General features: G+C 52.9%; 9 protein-coding genes across 9 annotated transcripts; 6 read left to right on the top strand and 3 right to left on the bottom strand.

Annotated features, from left to right (window-relative positions):
- Positions 1–813: 813 nt before the first annotated feature.
- LTS14_008724 (uncharacterized protein) lies at positions 814–2,495 on the top strand (the record flags this gene model as incomplete). The annotated part of the gene is made up of 4 exons (XM_064841410.1): positions 814–1,073; positions 1,128–1,393; positions 1,443–2,056; positions 2,121–2,495. The coding sequence occupies 4 exons, from the start codon at positions 814–816 to the stop codon at positions 2,493–2,495; spliced, it is 1,515 nt and encodes a 504-aa protein (XP_064690901.1).
- Positions 2,496–3,029: 534 nt separating this feature from the next.
- YRB30 (Ran-specific GTPase-activating protein 30) lies at positions 3,030–5,252 on the bottom strand (the record flags this gene model as incomplete). The annotated part of the gene is made up of 2 exons (XM_064841409.1): positions 3,030–4,621; positions 4,643–5,252. 2 exons carry the CDS (start codon positions 5,250–5,252, stop codon positions 3,030–3,032), a joined length of 2,202 nt encoding a protein of 733 aa, XP_064690900.1.
- A 447-nt stretch (positions 5,253–5,699) lies between these two features.
- Positions 5,700–7,886, top strand: SUP35 (translation termination factor GTPase eRF3; the record flags this gene model as incomplete). Its single annotated transcript, XM_064841408.1, has 1 exon — positions 5,700–7,886. One exon carries the CDS (start codon positions 5,700–5,702, stop codon positions 7,884–7,886), a length of 2,187 nt encoding a protein of 728 aa, XP_064690899.1.
- An 829-nt stretch (positions 7,887–8,715) lies between these two features.
- On the top strand, positions 8,716–10,587 carry LTS14_008721 (uncharacterized protein; the record flags this gene model as incomplete). Its single annotated transcript, XM_064841407.1, has 1 exon — positions 8,716–10,587. One exon carries the CDS (start codon positions 8,716–8,718, stop codon positions 10,585–10,587), a length of 1,872 nt encoding a protein of 623 aa, XP_064690898.1.
- Positions 10,588–10,888: 301 nt separating this feature from the next.
- Positions 10,889–11,416, top strand: LTS14_008720 (uncharacterized protein; the record flags this gene model as incomplete). The annotated part of the gene is made up of 2 exons (XM_064841406.1): positions 10,889–11,137; positions 11,201–11,416. 2 exons carry the CDS (start codon positions 10,889–10,891, stop codon positions 11,414–11,416), a joined length of 465 nt encoding a protein of 154 aa, XP_064690897.1.
- A 761-nt stretch (positions 11,417–12,177) lies between these two features.
- Positions 12,178–13,189, top strand: LTS14_008719 (uncharacterized protein; the record flags this gene model as incomplete). The annotated part of the gene is made up of 2 exons (XM_064841405.1): positions 12,178–12,649; positions 12,708–13,189. 2 exons carry the CDS (start codon positions 12,178–12,180, stop codon positions 13,187–13,189), a joined length of 954 nt encoding a protein of 317 aa, XP_064690896.1.
- A 1,266-nt stretch (positions 13,190–14,455) lies between these two features.
- LTS14_008718 (uncharacterized protein) lies at positions 14,456–18,846 on the bottom strand (the record flags this gene model as incomplete). Its single annotated transcript, XM_064841404.1, has 7 exons — positions 14,456–15,261; positions 15,319–15,955; positions 16,085–16,183; positions 16,241–16,420; positions 16,486–16,704; positions 16,755–18,107; positions 18,157–18,846. 7 exons carry the CDS (start codon positions 18,844–18,846, stop codon positions 14,456–14,458), a joined length of 3,984 nt encoding a protein of 1,327 aa, XP_064690895.1.
- Positions 18,847–19,713: 867 nt separating this feature from the next.
- Positions 19,714–21,049, bottom strand: LTS14_008717 (uncharacterized protein; the record flags this gene model as incomplete). Its single annotated transcript, XM_064841403.1, has 2 exons — positions 19,714–20,950; positions 21,018–21,049. 2 exons carry the CDS (start codon positions 21,047–21,049, stop codon positions 19,714–19,716), a joined length of 1,269 nt encoding a protein of 422 aa, XP_064690894.1.
- Positions 21,050–21,412: 363 nt separating this feature from the next.
- Positions 21,413–22,447, top strand: COQ5 (2-hexaprenyl-6-methoxy-1,4-benzoquinone methyltransferase; the record flags this gene model as incomplete). The annotated part of the gene is made up of 2 exons (XM_064841402.1): positions 21,413–21,620; positions 21,687–22,447. 2 exons carry the CDS (start codon positions 21,413–21,415, stop codon positions 22,445–22,447), a joined length of 969 nt encoding a protein of 322 aa, XP_064690893.1.
- Between the last annotated feature and the right edge of the window lie 2,648 nt (positions 22,448–25,095).

The following is a 25,095-nucleotide window of genomic DNA, read 5'->3' as shown; positions in this document are numbered from 1 at the left end:
GAGAAGGGATTAGTCACCCTTGCTTGGCGAAACATCAGATAAGATGGTTCTATCGTGCATAGAGCCGTCCCAGAAGTGGATTGATCTTACCATCAACAAACAATGAGGCCATCTCCTAGCACAATGCGGTCTTCTACAAGACTTGCTGCTGATTTCGGCCGGCTGTACAGATGCAACAGTCATGTGCTTGACCGGACATTAGACGAGCTCTACGTGGTCACCCCTCACGCCGTCTCTCGGTCTGGCCGGCAATGGTTACGGAGAACTCGCCGTGTGGTAAACCCAAATTGCCAACAAATGTTTGTATGAAGTGTCTTCGCCGCGGCAAGTGGTCCACCATCGCCTACTCGTCCATAACGCCGGAGCTTGTATAGTTCTCCACCTGCCCTCTTATCATTGCGGAAAACTACTGCCAATTTCCCATTCTGCAATCAACAGCAAAGGTCCTCCGCTGGCAGACAGTTTGCCGCCAGTTTGGAGCGGGCGGACTTGATCACGGCAAGATGAGACCGCCAACAGCGTGTGACTTCTGTCGGTCGGTGGACCAGGGAGATCTGTGCAAATAGCGCAATATCATTGCTGACGAACTATGACAGGTCACGTCGACGTCGATGCCAACGTATCCCTCTGGACAGCGTAACCTGCACGTTATGTCTCAAGCACAATGTCTCTTGCGTTGCGTCGTCGACGCCGACTTCATCTTCGTCAAATGGCCATGTCCGTTCCAGGTCCAATGGCAAGAACGTTTCCGTGCGTCCTTCGTACTCAACACATCCCGCCGAGAACCTCAGTACATCGACTAGCTGGACCGGCATGTCGATCGACGGGCAACAGTCATCACAGCAGGGAAAGCTCCAGCGGCGGTTGACACACGACAGTCCTGCTTCACTGGACAATGGAGGAGGCATTGATTTACCACCAGTAGCTGTGTGCTCACATCTCGTGACCATATATTTCGATTATGTTCACGATCAATTGCACACGCTCTTCCAGAAGCCCGCCTTCATGGCCGATATGAGCATGAACCAAATATCACCTGCGATCATGTTCGGAGTAGTAGCACTATCTGCCAGGTAAGAACGGACAACTCGTTGGTAAACGAAACGATCTGACGTTCGACACTGCAGATTTTCCTCACACGAATACTTCACCGGCCAAAGTCCTCGCACAAGAGCCGTAGCCTACGCACGACAAGCTGCTGCGCTCTTCGACCCAAGTGTCGTGTCCCTGACGTCCATACAGACGGCAGTACTGCTGGGTGCGTGTCGAATCGTTGAAGGTGATGCTTACGGCGAGTCGATCTACTACGGAATAGGATGTCGTATGGCTCAGCTACTCGATCTGCCACATCGAAATTGTTCAACCCGTCTCGAGCGCGAGATCAATATCAGAGGTAAGATGGAAGACTCGAGCATTATTGCCCTTTGGCTAACGGGAGTCAGTATGGTATACTCTATGCATGATAGACGAGTGGTCATCCACCGGCGTCGGCGTACCAAAGCAGATAACTTCGCCTCCAACAGACGTTGCGCTGCCATGCGAAGAGATGGCTTTCCTACAATTGCGATCCCACGACTTCTCCGCCTCTGCAAGTCCTTGGGATGAAGGTATGTCGACAATATCGTCCACATCATCGCTCTCGTCATCGTCTTCGCTGTTGGCGCAGATGATCCTTCTCAACCACATCCTATCAGATGTTAACAAACTCAACAAGCGCTCAGTCGATGATCGCATGCTTTTCCCAGACGATAATGCCGTCCACGCTTTATCAGAACGACTCGATGCGTGGGAAGCCGAATTACCACCCTTCATGCGAGATGACAGGTCCAATCTAGCTCACTACGCCGGACAAGGACTTGGCAGGATCTTCGTCGCGGTCTATCTGGGCTACTATCACTTCGGCCAGCTGCTATTCTATCAGTACCTGCATGGCGCGAGCGATGAAATGGAGGGCTTTACAAGCGACTTTCCTCGCCGCTGCAAGTACCATGCTGCGAAGCTGTGTAACATGGTCTACGCAGCCCTTGATACGCCCGGCTGCGACGTTTTATACAACGTAAGCTTTACCTTCTATTTCGCATCAAAAGGAATGCAATCTCATCGAAGCTAACTTAAATAAGATGGTCGGCCACGTTCTAGTAGTAGCCTCCACCGTCCAAATCCACACCGTCCTCTTCAGCACCGACGACGATGAGATCGCAGCCGCCCGCCAGCGCCTTGAGCGAAATTACACCATCCTCCTTCGCCTTCGCGACCTTTGGCCTTCTCTGGACTTCTGCATGATGCGGCTACAAGCCTTTCACAAAGCCTGCCGGTCTTCGATGGACACATCTTTCCGCCTCGACAAGTGGATGCTGACCTTCTTGTCGGAGTTTGCGAAGCCGGTGGATGATAAGCCCACGGAGGCGGACTGGGCTATTGGCGATATTGCTATCACGCCCAGGTCAGACTTTGGCTTCAACCCGACGTATTTCGAAGAGCTTATGGGGCCTTGAATTGGTCTAGACCAGGCTCGTGCCAGCTTCATAATCAGCAATTGACGCAAAGTCAGACTCGTCACTGAGTTAATACCCTGGCGACGGTAAGAGGCCTACGATCAGTATCGTCGTAGAGTCAGATTTGATGCCTCAAAGACGTCGAGAAGGTCGCCCGAGACAGCTCGCCAGAAGCGTGGTGGGTGCCATAGTTGCAGGATCAGTATACTGACCTGGCCGGTCCACAAGCTCGAAGACTGGTAGTGCCCCCACCCTCCCCGTGGCCAGAGCAACTGAAATGCTTACAGAGGGCACCATACCAGCAGATCGCGGTAGATCTTATCAATGATAGGTGTGCCGAGCTGTAATGCTTGGCCAAGATCAAAGAAGAGAGATGAGATGTAGAGTCTTCGAAATACTAGAATTACTACAAAAGGGGTATCTAGGCGAGAAACAGACGCCATGCTATGCCATGCTATTCTATGCTCTCCAATCGTCGCTACCAAGGTCATCAGGTCTACTAAGGCGTCGAGCTGCAGAACATCGCAATCACATTTACTTGTCATAAGCCTCAGCCCTCGAATCAGCCGTGGCGGGACTGGCATCCATTACCTCACCTCCCTGCTTTCCAGCAAACACCTGCCTCCCCAACGGACTCCTAGCCTTCGACTCCGTCTGCGCACGAAGCAACGCCTGACGGCTCCTAGCCGCTGCGCCGCTCGTGCTGGGTGGAGTTTGTATAGCGCCAGAATGCGAACCGGGTTGCGTATGGGTACCAGCGTACTTGGCTTGGACGGCGTTACGGTGGCGCTCACTCGTCGCTGAACCTGGTGTCGAGGAGCGGGAGGGTGTTTGATGCAGGGTGAGTGGACGGGGTGATGGTGAGGAGGGTGTTGGGTCGCGGGAGTAGGGGTGGTGGTCGAGTGGGTAGGGCTGATGGATCTCCTCTTCGTACCCATACTGATCATCATAGGGGAACTGCTGCGGGAACGCCTCAGGATCGAATTCAGGTCGCGGCGAGGCTGCGCCACGAGCATGCTGGATATACTCCTCTCCTCTGCGCTTGATAGGCGACTCGTCATAAGGATCGAATCCCACTCGTCGCAGAGCATCATGGCGCACACGCTGACGACGATGCTTATCGAAGCCTGCGCCCGCCGTCGCACTGTCTTCGAGGAAGAAGTTGAGTATTTCGTCTTCGATTGCTAGGTGGGATTCCTGGCGGAATTGTTGGAGGGCAGTCAGCTTCATCAACATCTCTAGTAGGGACAAGCTGGTTCTAACAGCCGGGTACTGGCCATGGAAAGGCGAAGGCTGCAGCTCTGTGGACTGGGAGGGGACGAGTTGGCCGTTCGTGGTGCGGTTTCTGGAGGTCGAGGAGCGCAGGTTCATGTTCGAGAGGGCGTTGGTGAGATCTGGACCGAGAGATGATTGTCTGCTTGGGGTTGGTCGCCCGAGTGGATCGGACGCGCCGTCTTCTGTATCTGAGTCGTCATCCTCAGCATACACCTCTAGAGCAATCCACTCTGGATCCAAATCCGCGGGTATGCGCCATTCGGGCGAGGAGATGAATGAACCCTTCTCACGTTGAGGCGTGCCAGGTGCAGATTCCCGCCCGAATTGTGCATTGACCTCACACTGCACATCGTCTTCGCGCCCTCCACCATTGACAGATGGCGTGCCGAGGTAGTCGTAGCCCACTTGCGATCGATACAGCATCCTCCTAGGTGGCTCGGCATGCACGTCGCGCTTCAACAAGAGGACCGGGTTATGGACATCGCTATCACCTCCAATGTTAAGGATCTTGCCAGTGTCTGCGTAGAAGATCTTAGATACTTCATGCACAGGCACAACATCACGGATGCCGGCGTTAGACACATCATCGAAGGATCCGGGCTGCGGCTCGTTCTCCTCGAATGTGTGCACACGATCGTCATCCAGGTCCTCGACGATGACAAGCTGGTAGGCAAATTCTGCAGCCTTGGCATCACCCCGTAGCATGTCGCCCTGCAAATTTTTCGAAACTTCACCTAGTAGATCGTATAGCGAGTCAAGTGGCACGCGGACGAGCTTCACCCGAGCCTTGTGGATGACCTCCTTCCACGTCGTGTTACGCATGCCGTCCTCGTCGAGTGGTCGTAAGTGGCCTGCGAAGAGCATGTACATACTGCATGTGTAAACAGGCCCGACTTGCTGACGACTGCCAGGCTCCGTCGTGTACTGCGTATCGGCAGCAGTCAGAAACGTAGATGCTTGCAGGAGCCGACTTGGGCTGATGGTGCCGGACAGTTTGGTTGATAAGTTGACTCCAGATGTGGTGATTGCAAGGTTGATCAAAGGCACAGCATCCTCGATGCGTATCATGAGTGCCTTGATGGTGGAGATGATTGCCTTGAGTTCGTGTTCGGTCTCGAGGCGGGACTTGGCACGACTGCTCTTGCGACGCAGAAGCTCTTCATCATTTGCCGCATTGTTAAGTCGAGTGCCAAGACGTTGGATCTCGTATCGGATCTCTTTGGTCAGCGCCACGGCGGACTCGAGTGACGTGTTGCCACGAGCGGAGATCAGCTCAATCATATCTATAGCGGGCGATATGATGCGGATCTTGCTGTCCAGACGTTGCTGAAGTTGAAGCAGCTCATCTCGTTCTCTGCTTCGTGGTGCCTCTCTGAGCAATCTTCCACACTGCTTGATCGCGTATGTGGCTGTGATGGTGACACCTGACCGGATGGCATAGTTCATCGCTTGCTGAGTCACACGGCCGAGAAGGATGTCCATGGTGGGTGCTCTCTGTGTAATTCAAGATGTTGTGAGTCACCCAAAGGAGAGATGGTTTGGGAAGATGTCCGGTATGAGCATGTCGAGGAGAGGAGTCCAGGCCAGGTTATATGAGGTAGCGAGTGCTGCAGCCTGGTCAGATCAAATTCATGTCGCGTTGTGTGCTGCAGAATATATCAGAATTCACGACTGCTCGCAAACGCGAAACGGCAACGGTGTCACGTGCTTTCCCTGCGTCTCCAGAGTGCCCCACTTCGCTCATAGTGGGATTTTGACCGGCGAATCGTCAAAATGCAGCAGCCGAACAATCACAGACACAGCAACAAACCTGCATTCACTTCACCCACTTCACCCGAAGAAGGCAGTCACGATCAAACCAGTGGAGAAGCCTCGACGACCATCGACACCGGGTCTCATACCCAAATCTTGACCACCAATTGACTCAACATGGCGGACTCGTGGGAGCAAGAGGCAGATGACCTCGCCAAGCAGACCCAGCAGATGAACTTCCAGAACGGTGCTGGACGAGGCAACGCATTCACACCGGGTGCACAGAGCTTTCAACCAGGCGCCAACAACTTCCAGCCTGGCCAGCAATATCAGCAGTATGGCTATGGCCAACAGCAGTACGGTGGTGGTGGGTACCAGCAATATGGCGGACAGCAAGGATATGGGAACCAATACCAGCAGTACGGTTATGGTCAGCAAGGCGGCCAGTACCAGCAGTATGGGCAGCAGCAGCAGCAGCAGTACGGAGGACAGCAACAGGATTACTCGCAATACCAGCAGCAACAACCACAGCAACAAGCATATGTACCGCCTCAACAACGGCAGACGCCTATGATCGCCAAGCGAGGAGAGGCTCTCCCTTCTGCTGCATCTTCACAGTCAGCAGCCAAGCCAGCAGCACCCGCCAACGGCACAGGCGCGGCCGCTCCGGTCAAGACACTATCGCTCAGTGCATCTGACACTGGTGCAGCACAGCCAAAGGTGGAGAAGACAACAGGTGGTGGGAAAGTAATGTCACTCAACATCGCACCACCTGCTCCAGCGTCTGCCAAGGAGACTACCGACAAGGACGCCCCAGCTGCAGGCACGAAAGTATCTGCTGCCAAAGCACTAGAGAAGACGGGTGAGCCCAAGCCATCATCAAGTGGCAACACATCACCGACTACAGCCACACCGTCAGGACGATCCTCACCATCACGAGCTGAGCAAAAAGCCGAGGCACGGAAAGCCGACTTGGTAGCACAGGAGCAGGCGGCAGAAATTGACGATGAGGCCCTGGAGGAGATGTACGGCAAGGAGCATGTCAATGTCATCTTCTTGGGCCATGTTGATGCTGGTAAGTCAACATTAGGAGGTAGCATATTGTATGCCACTGGCATGGTGGACGAGCGGACGATGGAAAAGTACAAGAGAGATGCTAAGGAACTGGGACGAGAGTCGTGGTACTTATCATGGGCACTTGACCAGACGAAGGAGGAGCGAGCGAAGGGTAAGACGGTAGAAGTGGGCCGAGGTTTCTTCGAGACAGAGAGGCGACGATACTCCATTCTAGACGCGCCTGGCCACAAGACATTCGTTCCCAACATGGTCTCTGGAGCCTCGCAAGCCGACGTGGGTGTCCTGGTCATTTCTGCCCGTAAGGGTGAATACGAGACTGGCTTCGAGAAGGGCGGCCAAACCCGAGAGCATGCCGTGCTCGCCAAGACACAAGGTGTGAACAAACTCATCGTGGCGGTAAACAAAATGGACGACCCTACAGTCGAATGGTCCGAGGCACGATACAAAGAATGCCTGACTAAACTCACCACTTTCCTCAAAGGTCTCGGCTACAACCCAAAGACAGACTTGTACTTCATGCCCATAGCCGCCCAAGTGACGGCGGGGATCAAAACCCGCGTACCCAAGGAGCTCGCACCATGGAACGACTCGATGTCCCTCCTCGAATACCTAGACCAAATGCAGACCCTGGAACGCAAGATCAATGCTCCATTTATGATGCCCATAGCAGCCAAGTACCGCGACATGGGTACCATGATTGAAGGCAAGATCGAAGCGGGTGTCCTGAAGAAAGATCAGAAGTACCTCATGATGCCTTCTCGTGCGGAGATCCAGATATCAGCTTTGTATGGCGAGACGGAGGACGAGATCGACCGGGCGGTTTGTGGTGAGCAGGTGCGATTGCGGATTAAGGGTGCGGAAGAGGAGGATATCTATCCTGGATTCGTGCTTTGCTCGCCCAAGAGACCCGTTCACAATGTCTCCTCTTTCGAAGCCCAGATCCGACTTCTGGAACTCAAATCCATCCTCTCGGCGGGCTTCAATTGCGTCCTCCACGTCCACTCCGCTACAGAGGAAGTCACCTTTGCCGCCTTACTCCACAAACTCGAACCCAAGACCAACCGTAAATCTAAGAAGCCTCCTGGGTTCGCGAAGCAGGGTATGAATATCATCGCTCGCCTAGAAGTGCAAGGTGGAGCGGGGAGCGTGTGTGTGGAGAGGTTTGAGGATTATCCGCAGTTGGGACGATTTACCCTTAGGGATCAGGGTCAGACGATCGCGATTGGGAAGATTACGAAGTTGATTACTGATATGTCGAGTGTTGAGGGACAGAATGCTGCTGCTTAAGTGTGGCTGGGTGTTGGTGACGTGGTGTGGGTATGGGTGGGCGGGAGACGTGTGGGAGGCTGAGGTTGTGGGTAAAAACGTAGGTTCGCCCACGAGCAGAGTAGGATCCGCTTAAGGCTGGGAGAGTATGCGGTCTATGGTCCGCCGGGCCGAACGCTTGTAGTCGAGGACGAGTCAATTATCCTTGATTAGTACATCGGCAGATGCTATCACAATATTCGCGCCAGATTTTCAAAATTGCTGTGCTACGACTGTAGTGCTGGTGCCCATGTCTAGCCCTTGTTCAGTCGTAAGGAGACGTCGAGATCCTTCCTCTTCCAGCCTAGCGCCTCATTGGACAGGACATCTATGTTTTTCATGAAAGCATTCAATCCGAAGGCCTTACTCCCTTTTTCTGTCACTCTCCGCAACATATGTGAGGGTGCTATGATACTGGTATGCAGGGCTTGGACGACGAGGATGATCACGGCTCTCTTGTACGATGGCGATCGAAGGTGATGCTCTGGCAGAGACGACAGCCTGCATATACTGCAACGACCTCCAGCCAACTATTGATAGCTTCCCCGGCTGCGAAACTGATAATACAGGGCGTCGAGAGCCTGTTTCTATGCCGTACGAGCGTTGGAAACGGAAAACTGCCTCATCCTCTTGTCAATACTGTATCGTACTCATCAAAGCTCTGCACGAACTTGCACCGCAAGCATTGACGGAACCTAGCCATGCCTGCAAAGATTTGCGGCTTTCGATAAGTGATGAGGGTCGCATCAGTGTCGTTCTGCGTGAAGATGGATGGGGCCGACGAGAAGCTGATATTCGCCTTCTCAGAGGAATGCCACTGGTAGATGATACATGTCAGAGGGCCTCAGAAGGGACCCATCAGGACGGCTGGCCTTTTGGTCGAGGCGACGAGATACAGCCGTATGCGGGCACTGCGCAAACTTGGGTCACAGTCAATGGCTGGCTGGATGAGTGCCTGGCTGGGCATCAGAGGTGCGCGAGCAATTTGAGCTCTACCTGGTACCCTAAGCGCTTGCTTCACCTTTCTAATACAGATGCTGCGCAGTTGATATATACACATCAACATCGGCCAAGCTCCGCCTATGTTGCACTGAGTCACTGCTGGGGAGGCAAGATTGGACTGCTGAACCTTACGACTAGCGAGCCGGAGCTGCTCAAGGGTGTGCAATGGGCCCAGCTGCGCAATACCTTTCGAGATGCCATCACGGCTACTAGACAAATAGGTATGCAATACCTCTGGATTGACTCGCTATGTATCCAGCAAGACGATCGAGCGGACTGGGCGCAACACGCTGAATGTATGGATAAAGTCTTCCAGCATGCGCAGCTTACGATAGCAGCTACTTCCTCTCCTAACAGCTCGACCTGCTTCCTAGGACCAGACACCAAGCCTTCTAGGAAGGAATGGCATGCTGTGAAGATGAAAGCTAGAGTACCTGGATGGCCTGCTGAGATCAAAGCAAGTAGATACTCACCTTCATTGTCACCGAGCTGGCCAGCAGATGGCCCTCTGGAGTTACGAGCTTGGGCATGGCAGGAGAGATATCTCTCGAAGAGAATCATCAGCTTCGCAGATGATGAGATGAAATGGCATTGTAATTCGGGCGATGCCTGCGAGTGTAGCCCGGCCATCCATACGCCGAACGAAAACAATAGCTCTTGGACGATCATCCGAAAGGAGAGAACAGCTCTGCGGTGGCGTGAAGTGGTGAGCGACTACTCGCCTCGGCATCTAACGTTCCCTAGCGACAAGCTCCCTGCGATAGCTGGTGCGGCATCTCGCTTTGCAGAGACTCTGGGGTCAGAGTATTTAGCAGGGTTATGGAAGTCTGACTTCCCTCGTTGTCTGGCCTGGAGGGTTCGTGAGGGTAGCGATTGTCCCACAGAGCCACACGAGATGCGGTGTTCCATGCCGAATTACGCACCATCGTGGTCATGGGCCTCGATAGATGTCCAGATCGATTGGCACAATTCTTCCAAGTTTGATGCGAATGGTAAATTGATCACCGTTGACCCTGCAATACACGATTCTGCTCTATTTGTGGGACATGACTGTCAACCGTCCACAGCGAACAGGTTTGGAGACGTACGTCCTGGTAGCTGGCTAGAGCTTGAAGGTAAGATCATCGATGCGCAGCTCGAATATGATGTCCATGGTTGCGCTTGCGTTCGCCGATCGAACATGCCTCCGCAGCTCGTCATGATCGATTGTCGTCTTGTTGCTGCTGCATCCAGGGAAGAGGAGCAATCACCAGTCCCCACAACTCGGGATGCCGGGGACGAGACAATGCGTCGCTCGTCGACATGTAGATCTTCCGCTGCTTCGCTCAGACGAATACGGAGAGCTCTCTACCACGAATACGAACCATTGATCGATACTGCAAGACGATGTGCGCACGTCCTGTGCCTGTTGCTTTATACTGAGCTCTGGGACGGCAAGAAATATCCGTACATACTCGTACTGAGTGAGACGACCGGAGGCTGTCATCAACGGGTCGGCATTGGGATCGGACACGATGAGTCTGAGCAACAGAATACTGGATTCGATGGACGATTAGGCTCACTATATCGAGCTAGGAAGGATAAATTTGACAGATGGAGGGGCTGGGAGACGCTCTCCGAGTGGCATGATTGGGAGAAGTGGTTTGCTGTTGCTGAGACTAGGACGGTGCGTATTGTATAATCTAGGGATTTCGATTTCTTTGATGGCTTATCTACCGGCATATCGACGACCGGCCCGGCAGTAGCATGAAGCGAGGAAAGTTCAATGGAGATTGTGATTCGGGTCCTTGCGATGTGCAATAGCACGAAGTGATTAGCTATAGCACCACCAGCAGAATCTCACATGATGATGCACACGCTGAGCTATGTGCCATGGAGCCTGTTGATTGTTGTCACTTCGAATGGGACCGCTTTGACTATCACACCTGAGACTACTCCAGACCGCATCATCAACAAAAGGCAGCCCAAACCGAGGCAAACAGATGGCGTCTTTTCCGAGAATCGATTCTGTACTTGGCTTGATGGGTCATGCTTCGAACGACGAAGAACCGTCGTTCGCAGTCCTTGACATACTTAGCCACGAGATAAGCAAGGCAGTAAAGGCACATAAACGTGCTATAGTGGCAGGCGAGCTGCACACTAGGCATCTCAAAAGTATTGCAGATGCAGCGACGCAGCTAGCCAATACTACCAGAGATCCGGAAGAGCAGTGGAATGAGTATGCTGTTATGGTGAGCATCGCTACCTCAAGTCTGCTGGTTCTTACCATGTGAGGTACTGATATGATGGTACAGATGGCCCAAGTGGCAGCCCTTCGATGCTACATGGAATGGGGATTTTTCGACATGCTCCCCTCTCGTGGTAGTGTTCGCTACGAGCGCATTGCGAAGGATCTCGACGCCGATATGGCAGTCATATCCGCAGATGTCTTCACGCCTGGTCCGACGAGAAATGTGCGCAAATCCTGTGTCACCTTCGCAACGCTTTGCGTCCTGGCGGCCGGATCTTGATCTGCGAGCAGATCTTGACGAATTCGCCTTCGCAGCTGACTGCGTAGCTGGATCTGTGTATGATGAATCTTGGTGGCAAAGAGCGGACACCACAGCAGTTCCGTACATTCGCCGCCGTTGCAGATTTGTTTGTTATGGCCATACATCAGCCGAAGGGCTCGGATATCGGTGTGGTCGAGTGTGTCAAGCGTAGCGGGTATCGTTGACCGAGATCTGACAATCAGTCTCAAAGCCTATCCTTTTGCATGTAAATACTTCAGCTGTTAAGCTATTGTATGCAACACGATTTCATGGTTTTCTTCTTTCGACGACATGCTCTTGAGCACCAACGGAGCGAAAGCATGATCATGAGACTCCGTTTAGTCATCATGATGCATGCTTGTGAGCTGACAGGGCTTACTCTGGATTGGTAATCGTGCTGCAAGCTTGCGAGGTATTATATTGTTCTAGCGCTGAGGCTCAGGCGTGAAGAACGACCTACAGGGCCTGTCATTCATGAATTGCAGTTCATAGACACACGCACGGATCATCGTCTTTCAGAATGAGAGCTCACACTAGTATACGATTTACAATGTCACCGTGATTATTACCATGCGTGCAATGAAGCCCGCCACTACTTAGCATGGAAAAGGAAAGGACATCTTGACGCTGAATTGATAGCTCACTACTCGTCTGCGGGACCCCAGGAAGCGTACTGAGCATCTTCAGCCTCTTCTGTCTTGCTCCCCTAGTCTATCATCAGGCCTGGTGAGCAATATAAGATGGCAGGCACCCACCATATTGTACTTCTAGACAACTGGGTATCGCCACCGAATGTTGACTTCGATCATCGAGTCACGCAATACAAAAGTACATCGCCAGACCAATTACCAGAGAGAATTCGCGACGCAACCATTGTCGTATCATCGTACACTCAAGTCACGAGAGCAGGAATCGAGGCTACTAGACACTTACAACTAGTCGCATGCAACAGTACTGGGACAAATCAAGTCGACAAAGTGGCATTGAAGGAGAGGAACATCCCGCTTTGCCACGTACCAGCTCAGAACACCGACAGTGTTAGTGAGCATGCTTTTGCACTCTACTTCGCGCTGCGGAGGCAGATAATTCCTATGCATGAGCTCACCATGGCCGATCAAGCATGGTCAATGGGCCCAGCCTTTCAACGGTTCCCGAGAGCACCAAGAACGAACTCAGAGGAGACACTAGTTGTGATTGGGTATGGTGCCATAGGTGAGCTCGACCAAACTGTCTGTGAATACATTGATCTCTGAGGCTAAAGATGTATCAGGTAAGAAGATAGAAAGTATTGGCAAGGCTCTACAGATGCAAGTACTCATTGCCGAGAGGAAAGGCGCAGAAAGCATCCGAGATGGTCGCATGGAGTTCCACCAGGCTCTCACCAAGGGTACAATCTTCATGGTAGTTGCTCCTCTCGATGACGAGAGCAGGAATATGATCGCGGCTTCTGAGCTTGGGATAATCGACGACACAGCTCTAATCATCAACGTCGGCCGTGGAGGTACCGTGAGCGAGCATGATCTTGCCAACGCTTTAAAGGGCGGTAAGATTGGCGGTGCTGCATGCGACGCCTTCAGTGAGGAGCCGGCGACGAGAGTCAACTGTCCGCTGCTAGACCCTACGATACCGAACTTGATCCTATCACCACATGTGGCGTGGTACTCATCCAGAACGATAAAGGGGACCATCGAAGTACAGAAGGCCAACCTTGAGGCATTTGTTGCTGGCAAAGCCATTAACGTCGTGCTGTAACACAGTACACTATTTGACCGACCCCCGATGGATCTTGATGCATACATCAAAAGATACACGCTAGAATTACCACATTACATCGATACACGCCCTCCGTCAAAAGTACGGAGGTCCCAGAAACATTCCAAATCGTCTCACCTCATCAAGCCCGACGAGCATACGAATGACAGCACTAGTGCATAGCCTTGGAGACAGCATCGCATTGTTGTCCTCAGGTCGAGGTAGTGCCCGTCGAGGTGCTTACTTCCTCGGTCTTCGATCCACGACGAAGAATCTTGTCGATCACCGATGCTTTGCTCGAGCTCCCAGTCGACGTCAGCGACCAGACACTACTGCGACGTCTTTGTCCAGAACTGGCTGCTCCTGTGGCTTCAACCGGCATCGCCTCTGCTTTCTTGACGACGGATGGAAGGTCTATGTACAATGTTAGCCACTTGCTCGCTAGGATTATTGGGACGAATAGATACGCATGTTCCCTGCTCCACCGATGCCGTGAGATCTTCTGCGCTCTATAATATTCTCTTCTGGGGAGGCCATGATCATATGCTCGACCAAGGTGTCTTCACTTTCGCCCGTTCGGTAGCTAGTGAGGCTAGTGATGGTGTCTTCACTCTCACGTCGCTGAGGTGGACGGTCTTGCTGTGTAGACGGTACTGATGACCGTCTTTGCGCGGTATGTAAGCTTTGTACTTTGCTTTGTCGGTAAGGCTGTGCCATCATTCTCTTATCATATCTACTACTTCACATATGCAAGCAGCTCAAGACAGCTGCAGCGTCCAAGGCTTGGATAAGCAACTTATACATGCTTGGCATTATCTGTGCCCTACCAGACGCCTGTATTTCGCGCAAGGCTGCACCCGATCATCTCACAGGACTGCTTGGATCGAGGTCGTGCATGTGGAAGGCCACGCAAGTGGCGCTGTAGCTACAGGGCACTTGATAAGCCTCGGAGCGGACATTGGCCAAGCTTCGTGGAGACCCCGGACAGAAAGCTTGTATAACCTGCAGCTACCCCGATCGAGACTGAGTAAGGAAGCGCCATCTGAAGTGGCAACTGGGTCTCTTATAACGACCTGCTTTGTGCCAGACGGCTTCAAAGGTAAGATGAGTACTCTGTGGCGTCGGATCTTGATTGCGACGGCCTCCCGGGCGCCTGAAAGCTCGGAGATGACCCTTCGCAGCTTGCAATCGTGATGAACAGCCAATGCACCGCGGAATCATTCATCTAGAGCCTGCATACTGGTAGAACATCGATCTTGTTATGACTCAGGTGATCGGTCTCCGGATAAGCTTTCCCAGAACATCGATCCATTCTTTGTATCGCACTGGTTTCGTGAGCAGCAAATCTATACCACTTGCTTGGCATTCGCTCTGGGCAGCAAACTCGCCAAGTGCGCTGATCGCAATGATCGTTGCTGGTGGAGGGCTTGATGCCTTCTCGGACTGCCGAATGCTTTTTGCAACTTGAAAGCCATTCATGACCGGCATATTGAGATCGAGAAGCACGACTTCAATCCTGCTTCTCGGACATTCAAGAGTCTCGCTCGCGACGGAAGTTGAGTCGTCTGGAAATACTGGGGACGCACCAGATCTTTTGTAGATGTGCAAAGCTTCAAGGCCGTTCTCGGCAGTCTGGTACCAGTAGCCGGCCCTCTTCTGCGGATAGCTCGAGTATGCGGAGATTAACAGGCTCTTTTCCTTGTCAGATGAGTGTACTGATATGGTCATGGTCTTGCTTACGTTATCGTCGACGAGGAGAAGATTTGATTTCCTGGCGGCATGGGAATGCGGCACGGTCAAGGCACGACTCATGGACGGTCGTTTAAGATGCGCGGAAGCCGATACTCTATTATGAGTGTCGCTATCAGCCTCTTGGGGAGCCAGGATCTGTGCGATGCTCAGAGTCGCAGTCTGTGTTTCGTGTCGAGCTAGTTCAGGTCGTGTGAATCTGAAAAAGCTCCGATCGGTATTTCTCGCTCCCCGTGCCGTTCTCGAGCCCCCATACTGCTTCGAAGCATTGTCGCTAGGACTTCGTCCATTCATGCCGGCGCCTTTGTTCTTGAGTACCGCTACTAGACACTTGTAAGCTCAACATTGTAGAGCGAAACTCCGTAGAACCAGTGACTTACTACATGCCGAGATCGTTGACGCAAGCTTCACAGCTCCTATCGGCAACCACAGGAACTGAGCATCGCTCGGCACTGGTATGGTGCCCGGTCTTGCCTTGAACGTAAGTGCTGCAGCTCTCGTCTGGCAGACCACGATCAAGGCTGTGTCGTTTCGATACATCTCCTGCATCAGATGTGCTCGTGTTGGCATGACGTTTGTGGAGAAAGCCGTCTTCAAGTCGCGCTCGTGGACGATACAGACAACCATCTCTTCATCCCTCGAGTCGTTGGTTCCACGAACATGTAAGCCAAGAGACGTGCAGGTCTTCTGAAGACTACTCGTCTGCCGACTTTGAGCTTCTTGCTCTAGTGCTTTTGGGCATGCATTGTTGGTGGGATCTTCGGAGCTGAAAATTAGGACCTGGGGCGAAGGTTGGGAATCTACATCCGAATGGATCCTGTTATCGTGCATGTCGTCTCTCAAATTCGCGGCATGTGACTTGTGTTCGATGTCTCCATCCAACATCGTAGCACGAGCCGGCACCGGCGCGGAGACGGATGGCAAGATTACTTTCACGCATGTGCCAACACCTAGCTCGCTATGGATCTGGACGTTGCCTCCGTACGATCGGACGATTTGAGCGACAAGGTTGAGACCCTAGCAAATCGTCAGGGCTTGCTAGACAGTAGCACTTCCGTACGCCTTGCTAGCATGATAGTTGGTATCGAGGAGGCGCAGCATGGTCGGTGTCTTAATAGCAGAAGAAACACATGAGGCTGTACGTACCAGTCCGGTTCCGCTATTCATACAGTCCTCCTGCTTGAAGGGCCTGAAGAGATCGTCTGCCTGAAATTTCTCGGACATGCCAACTCCAGAATCCTCGACCTGTATATCGTAGTCAGCAACGTCGAACAAATGATAGTCGATTGAGGACATGCGAACCACGAGCTCGATTATTGCATGCCGCTCATCGCCATGATGGACATCCAACCATTTCTTGCGCAACGAAACACTGATGTAGCCTACAGGTGTATACTTGAGCGCATTTGTGACGAGATTCATGCATATACGCTTCCAAGACCCACCAGATATCCGGAACCGCCAGTCGTCGTCGCAAGCGTCCTCGATATCGAGTATAATTGTCGGCTCCGGCGTATGCTCACTACGATCGTGATCGCTCGTCTTACCTTGATATTCGTAGCCCAGGCATGGGCTTCCACGGCAGCTTCGGTCAATAGGCTGAGCATGGAAGCAGGCTCAGGTTTGAGCTTATCGGAGCCCTTGTTGCCGTTCATTTCCTCCGAGGACGGGCGCCTAGAACGCTGACCGTTTTCGAGATGACGGGTGTGATCGCGCTGGCCCTGCACTCCGAGCGAGAGCCGTGAGTATTCAAGTAGATCATTAAGCTGAATCTTGCTATTAGAGCTGTGTGTATTGGGAAGGAAAAATCACTCACGATATCAAGCAAAGTGATCCCACTAGACGTGATAGATCGAACAAGCTCTCGGCTCAGGACATCATGGCTTTCAGACTGAGCTTCCAGACATTTGGCGCTGCCCAAGATACCATGCAATGGCGATCTGGGCTCATGCGATATACTCGATATGAAGTCGTTCTTCGACTGATCAGCGACCTGAGCTTCCATGCGCGCAATCTCTGCTAGTAACACATCACAGAATGCTGCCAGATAGGCCAAGTCGCTTCTGGCAGAGAGACTCCGCATTGAAGGAAAGGTGACGGCGAACAACGCCCCAAACCATGACTCTTTGTACGAGTTCCACATGCCCAGGAAGATCATACTCCGGATACCCGGGAAGCATGACTGTAATAAGCGTCGATGCCTCGCTCGAGTTGGCAGCTTTGAGGGCCTCTCAGAGGCTGATGATGGTGATCGAGGCTCCAGAATCAGTATAGGGGTATCGCTGATAGACGTTCGACTTTTTGAAGCTGTAACGAGATCTTCGGGCGGCACGGCAATCTCGGCATCGACATCGAAGTGCCATATATGTCCCCTCGGGTAGCGTCGTAGTAATGATCGAAGTGTCCTCTGATCCAAGCGGAACGGAACGGTATTTGTTGGTGAACTCGTGGTACTTGTCCTCCTCGATGCCAACCCCAATACTTTACATGGTGGTGATGCATGATCCCGTGAATTAGCCGGCATGACCGGGACGTGACCCGCGGGGGATCGCGATAACGCCGAATATCCTCTAGCTTCAGTGCTAATCGCCGTCTCAGTATCGCTCTCACTATCGGACGATACTTCGTAACCGCTGTGATAAGTAGCATGCTTGCCCAGGCTTGCATCGAGAAGTACGACTTCATCCGCGCCAAGCGCTACCTGCAGAAGTTGAGCGGCGCGGTCCGTGCACCGGTGCACATGTGATGCGATGTTGGCCTCGTCGACGTTCTTGTCCGTGGAGTCTGACAGATCACGCTGTACCTTTCTGTCAGGCGACGGAGTGTAAGTCTTAGCGACTGGTGCGGCATACTGCTCGGACTCCGTTTCCACAGCAGAGTGAGGAGGCGTAGGTGGTGACTGCCTTCCTAGAGGCTTACTTGTAGCTGATGGGTCCATGAGGTCAGCAATCCCGGTGCTCCTCTGGTCGGGTAAACCTGATCCGATTATCGCACCATGCTGTTCTGTCGCACAACGAGCTTCAGACGGTGATAGGGCCCATACTTGACCAGGTTCCTGCAGATCTCCATTTTGTAACCACCACTGCTGCGAAGACGATTTACCTTCCACAAAGGCACTTAGAGCTGTGGTCATGGCGTGGCTGCGCAAATGATCGGTCTTCAGGCGGACCTATGCTCACATGTCAGCACAACCCAATTCAGACCAAGTGGTCGCATACCGTCTCAAAATGCTCCATGATCGTGCCCGAAAGTCCACGCAGGAACTCTATCTCAAGCAAAGTAAGCCCATCCCGCGGCTTATCGTCCAGTACGCAGAGTACACCAATGTTGAGATTGTTAGGTGTAGTGATCGGCACACCAGCATAGAATCGTGCATGTGGCCCGCCTGTCACATATGGCATGTCGCAGAACCGAGTGTCTTCAGCAAGGTCGTTGACGATATGCACGATAGCCTTGGTGACATCGTCGTGAGCGATCGAGCCCCCATTAGCCGGCAGGTCAGCAGTGACTTCACAGACGGAGAAGCCGCGAGGTATCTTGGTGAAGCCCAACCATAGAGAGTCGCTAATTTGGTGCTGTGAGCTGTCTTCGAGGGAGAGTGTCTGAGTCGATTCGGCGATCATATAAGCATGGTCGGAGTCGAAGAAGAATAGCATAGCTCGACGAGTCTGGATACGGATGGCAGCCAGTTGCAGGAAGGCGGTCAAAGCTTTGTCTGCAGAGGGCACTGCCTGGTGCGCAGCCGCCTTCGTAGGGTCGCGGAGGTCGAATAGCTTTGGCTTCGAGTTGACGTGTGAAAGGACGGATTCGTAGTAAGAGTAGAATTCGTGGCCTCTCCTGCTTTCAAATGGTCGGCGCTCATGAGAAGCGTACGGCCGTTGGCCGTTATTCTCTGCCATCTCGGCCATGGTGGGTAGTGGGCGGTCCGCTGTGAACAATGGTTGTTTGAACAGTCGGAGGAAACCGCCGAAGAGATGGAAAGGTAAGAGCAGGACGGCGGTGTTAGCATGCTGAAGAAGACTATGTTCTAGACCTTACCAGACAGCTTTTGAGAAGTGTGGCTGCACAAAGAGGAATAATATGAGGCTCTGATGAGTCAGTGGCGTATCTACATGAGCAAGCATACCCGATGAGCTAGCTTATGAGCATCGCGGTACTGATCACTCAGACTTCCTGTCTGGACACAAATCGCCGTGTCAGTGCTACCAGCGAGCTCGAACAAAGAGATCCGGCATGCTGAGTCGTACAGCCCATGCTTCATGATCTAGTCCGTCAATCTAGGCTTCGTGCCAAACCCTGATTGGAATTAGATCGGTAAGCTTGTCCTCTAGACTTGCTATACCAGTGTAGTGCCACCAGACCCGCGTGCGTAATGGAGATCCAGAGAGACGGCGGTCGGTCCAGTCGTCCGGGACTGGAAAGTACAGTGCCCTTCAGAATTTGGGCACGGTCATACGTAGCGTAGCGGGAAGAGGCCAAGTACAGCCCGCTCAAGTGTATGCTCGACTGTCCCACTTCGTTCCGTCGAGCGGAGCATGCCCGCATGAACATCGCCGCAAAGCTAAAGTGACTTTTGCAGACACTATGTCCAGAGCAGTTCAGACCAGGTGGTGGCGGATGCAAGTCAAATCTCGCTCTCTCCGCACGTTCAGACTCGCTCAGTCAGCACTCTTGGCTCAGTCAGCACTCTTGTCTCATGCCTGCCAGTCCAGTGGTCGATGACCATGAAGACAGCAGCATCGTAAGTCCCCTCTCTTGACACCAGGTAGAGAAGCTCAAGGTATCTTCAACCCCCCAATCCCACCCTCAAACCCACTCAAATCATACTCATCAGGATACCTCTCCACCAACCCCCTCAACCTCTCCATCTGCTCCCTCTGCTCCTCGGTGACCTCCTGATAAACATCCATCATCATCTCCCTGATCGGAGGATGCTTCTCCTTATCTGCCTTCCGATAAGCCTTCAAAATACTCTTCCTCGCCTCGCTCCTCAACTCCTTCTCCTTACCTTCGTCCCAGAGATCGTTGTTCTCCATGTACTTCCTCAACCGCGTGATGGGGTTATCCCGGCGTTTCCAGTCCTCGACTTCGACCTTGGCTCGGTAGGCGAAGGAGTCGTCTGAGGTGCTGTGGTGGGAGACGCGGTAGGACATTGCTTCTATCAGGATCGGACGACATTCGTCTTTCAAGGCTAGTTCGCGGGCTTGCCGTGTAACCTCCCTCACAGCAAGAACATCATTCCCATCAACACGAATGGTATCAATCCCGTACCCCACACCTCTACTAGCTATTCCATCTCCACGATATTGTTCTAGTGTGGGTGTACTGATGGCGTAGCCGTTGTTTCGGCAAATGAAGAGGACTGGGCAGGCACGTGTAGCTGCTATATTTAATGCGGCATGGAAGTCTCCCTCGCTGGCCGCGCCTTCGCCAAAGTAGCAGGCTACTACTCTTTGGTCGTCTGTTGGGTTTTGCATGTTCTGCATCTTGACCGCATATGCCGCTCCAGAGGCATGCGGGATCTGCGTTGCGAGAGTAGAGCCAATTGCGTGAATATTGTGTTTGCGGCTACCGTAGTGAACCGGCATACTGCGGCCCTTGATTGGATCGTCCTTGGTCGCAAAGAGCTGGGCCATGAAGTCGTCTGGAGTAAAACCTCGGTATTGGAAGATTCCAGTCTCTCTGTATTGGGCGAACATAGGATCACTAGGCAGGAGACTCGAGGCGGAACCGACGGCTATGCCTTCTTCGCCTGCGCTGACCATGTAGAAGCTGACTTTGCCCTGGCGCTGGGCATCGAACATGATTATGTCCATGATCGATACCGTGACCATGTCCTTGTACATTTTGAGCAAGAGTTCAGTACTGATGTCTGGTGGTGACTGGTCCTTGTCTACGATCTTTCCTTCTTGGTCTAGGATACGGTACGTGGGCATGGCATCGTCCTCGCTGGCTCGAGAGAAGCGGAGGGAGGTCGTGAATTTGGAGTTCACAGCTCCTGGAAAGAGGACTCTGGTGAAATGTCAGCCATAGTTCTGTCTCGCCTAGACTGCTGGCATTATATTCTTATACCGATCACTCCCGGGTCGCTGGCTGACGGTCGTGCTCCATCTTTGCTGTCTTGCAAGATAGCTACATTGCGGTAGTGGTGCACAGGGTTTTTGTGCTGCATGCCCGAACGCTCGTACGACACGTCGCGACGCCATTGTATCCCTCTGTAGGATGAACCGCTACATACCCAAGACGAGACGATGAACGACAAGTTCACCAAACCGAACTTAGGTGAAAGCCGAGGGGTTATGCCTAAAGCCGAGCGGCTTAGTCTCTACAGATCTGCGTCAGCGATAGAGTTGCGTTGCGGATGTGGCAGCGGACACTACAGTAGCACTCTAAAGCTTATACTTGATCGATTCATGCAGCTTTCGTTTCATCTGATCTTTTGAGCCTGATCAACCTCACAGACCACCATCGATCATGGCATCCATTATCCCGCGAGCATGGAAACGGCTGCGGCTGTCAAAGACGAGTGGTTGGGTATGCAATGACTGCAGGAGGACATTCGCCACGAGCAGAGTACAGCGACAGCAACAACCGCCTGCATCGGGTCAACATGAAAGTCAAGATCCCAAGAGCACCCACTTTGGCTTCCAGACTGTGACGGAGGAGCTCAAAGCAGGCAGAGGTACGACACAGCATGTCTTGGCATAATCGTCAACACAATACTTACCAATATGATGGCAATGCACAGTCGCCAACGTCTTCTCCTCCGTCGCCTCCTCCTACGACACGATGAACGACCTCATGTCCCTCGGCATCCACCGCCTGTGGAAAGATCACTTCGTCCGCTCCCTCAATCCCGGTAGTCGCAATAGCGTAGAAGGTCAAAAAATTTTGGACATTGCAGGAGGTACGGGTGATATCGCCTTCCGAATGCTCGACCACGCCTCAAATATCAACCACGACAATCAAACCAGCGTCCTGGTCTCCGATATAAACCCCGAGATGCTTGGGGAAGGCAGGAAGAGATTTGCCACCTCGCCGTATAAGGCAGCGGGACGTGTGGCATTCCTCGAGGCCAATGCGGAAGACTTATCTGCTATCAATGATAGTAGTATAGACCTCTACACAGTAGCCTTCGGCATCCGAAACTTCACATACAAGCAAAAGGCACTCGAAGAAGCGTATCGTGTGCTCAAACCGGGAGGCGTCTTCGCCTGTCTAGAGTTCACCCCTCAACTTCGCAACCCCGTCATGAACGCCATCTACAAACGCTGGAGTTTCGGCGCTATACCGTTGATTGGGCAGGTGGTGGCAGCGGATAGGGATAGTTATCAATATCTTGTTGAAAGTATTGAGCGCTTTCCCAGTCAAGAGGAGTTCGCGGGGATGATTCGGAAGGCTGGGTTTCTTTTGCCTGGGCACGGAGGTGAGGAGGAGGGTATGCAGGGCGCGTGGGAGGATTTGACTATGGGTATCGCGGCTATCCATAAGGGTGTCAAGCCGGCGTAGGGTTGTGTGTAAGGAAGTCTGGCTTTAGCAAGGCGTCTTTGGTGTACACATATTCACGTGAGTCGAGGGCATACGGGCACCATCTTCTCAAGCGACATCGCTCGCTTACCCATTTGGAACCTATCTGGCCACGTCCTCCGCGGCACGCTCGGCGATCAGCCGTCCATATGGCCACATAGCACACCGCATTAGCGTGCCCAACGAATTTCGCCACCTCACAGCGTTCCTCAACGCCGGGCGAGCATACCAATTCAAGCGAATGCCATTCGGGCTCAAGACCGCCCCATCCACCTTTCAGAGGTTCATGGATTGGGGGCTGAGCACCTTTCGTGAATGGGCAGAGTGGTACCAGGATGACATCCTAATCATGGCTGAGACGCTCCCAGAGCTTCGGAGGAGGACCCGAGCACTGAAGTCTCAGCTAGCACGAATGAAGTGCGAAGTGAACGAAGCCAAGAGCGAGTACGAAAAGCGATCGACATTGTACGCTGGGCTTATGCTCTACGGACACGGGGTGGGTCCCGACAGCAGCAAGCTTGCGGAGCTGCTGAACATCCCGTGCCCACGTACGAAGGCCGAGGCACAAAGCGCACTCGGACTCGTCTCGTACCTACGGGACTTCATCCCATTGGTCGGACACTTCACCGCCATGTTGTACCCAGACAAGGATGGACTGAGACTGATGGAGGGGGACTACGCTAACCATTGGTCCCGCCTTCTCAGACATCTTCGATCGGCGGCAACGACAACACGTCATTGGAAGGATGGATGTGACGCTGACCTGTATACGGACGCGAGCAATTTTGCAGTTGGAGTAATACTGCTGCAAGGAGGCCACGCCGTGGCCCTAGCTTCACGCAAATTGTCTCCCGCCGAGACACGATACAGCGCCACCGATCGGGAGCACCTGGGATTGGTGTTTGCCGCACGAAAGCTTAAGCTCTTCCTCCACCAATCCAACGCTACAACGAGAGTATGGAGCGACCACTCCGCGCTGGTGACGCGGAAACCTGACGATCTCACACCAAGACAGGCAAGGTGGCACATGCTCGTGCAAGCATGGATGCCCAATGTGACTCACGTTCGGGGGAAAGTCAACCCGGCTGACTTCGTCAGCCGCTGGAGGATAGAAGGTGTGGGGGCAAATTTCTGACATATAAGACGCCTCTCCTCCCGCAGTAGTTTCCATAGCATCTCAAAAACATTTCTGTACTTGAATCGGCCCCCACGTGACTTGTACACATAGTGGGCTTTTTTGAGATCAGTGTGCCCTCTGTCGACTAGAGAATCTACTCTCATTCACATCTGGTATCGGAATCACGGTCATGTGTGGCGAGTACGTGAGCGGGTGAGTGAGTGGTTGCATCAATCTCCCTTCCTTGGCAAGTCACATGCTCGCGCTTCACTAGTAAGAAGTCCAGCTATAAAAGCTTCCTGCGTTGCCAACTCTCACTGCTCATCGACATCTATCAAGGAGCAGAATTCTCGGCGCCCGCACAAGGCCACAATCGCAACATATTTCTCGCTATCGTATGAAGACGAACATCCCACAACTACACGACACATTGATCGCAAACATGTCCTCAACCTTCGACTCGACGAGGCGTCGCAACAAGACCCGCTCCTGGAAGGGCTTTACAGCGTCGCGGCGACCATCGTCGCTCATCTTTTCGTGTGCAGATCGGCCGAATTTCTTAGGCTCTTCGCTCCGGTAGTCATCCTCATCGCCGTCTTCGGTGTCCCGGCCTGCATCGTCCACCAACTTGTCTTGGAAATCCGCGAACTTATCTTCCCAGGCTCTGGCGCCGCCAGGACCATGGTGCTTCATTCGCAGACCAAAGTGCGACTTCCGGCCTATTTTGATTACCCTCATCGCCAGCGCATCTTCACTACGCTCTTCTTTACCATACATCTCATGATCATCAGTACCGCCTACCTCATCATGCGCATCGCCCGAACCAGTTTCGAACCTGGCTCAGGCAGCAGCGCTATGATGCAGACCGGCTACCTCCTCCTCGGCTTCTTCGCACTCCCGACTTCCATCCTCGTTGTCTTCGCCACTACCACACTCGACAGGTACCTCAAGCGCCGGATCCACTGTAACGCAGACGACGAGATCAGCGCCGCTGAGAACCGCCCGGGTAACTTCGGATTCGAGGTCTTCGTCGGCGTTGTCACGCTCGTCCAGGCCATGATATGCTCGTGTCTCATACTGTTCGATACTACTGGAAAGGATGTGCGGATGGCGCGTGTAAGGAGTGGATCGGCTATGAGTGTTATGGTTACTTGCTTCGTTATGTGGTTGGGTGCGCTGGCGGTGCGTAACAGGACCGAGGTTCGTATCATCGACGCGGCTATTCGGAGGTCGAAAGAGCGGGAACTCGAGGACCTGAGGAACGAGAAGGCGTTTGTGGAAGAGAAGCTTATGGTTTAAGTGAGTATACTTGCCACTGTAGGCTTGGCGTAGGGTTGCTATCCTTGCGAGGGTTCGGAGTGGAGACATATGTTACTGACGGAGCAACGGGATGAACGAGCTCGAAGGCGTACCGAGTTGGGCAGGCGTATTGAATAACATGACTGGTCTTTACAAGTCTAGCAACAACGACAGGATTGGGATACCATCTAAATGGTGTCAAGCATCCGTGTGT

This window comes from Recurvomyces mirabilis (genome assembly GCF_035927965.1).
Source record: "Recurvomyces mirabilis strain CCFEE 5264 chromosome Unknown scaffold_27, whole genome shotgun sequence".
Taxonomy (NCBI): Eukaryota; Fungi; Ascomycota; class Dothideomycetes; order Mycosphaerellales; family Teratosphaeriaceae; genus Recurvomyces; species Recurvomyces mirabilis.
Note: the sequence above shows the minus strand (reverse complement) of the source record. Positions and strands in the feature narration are given on the sequence as shown.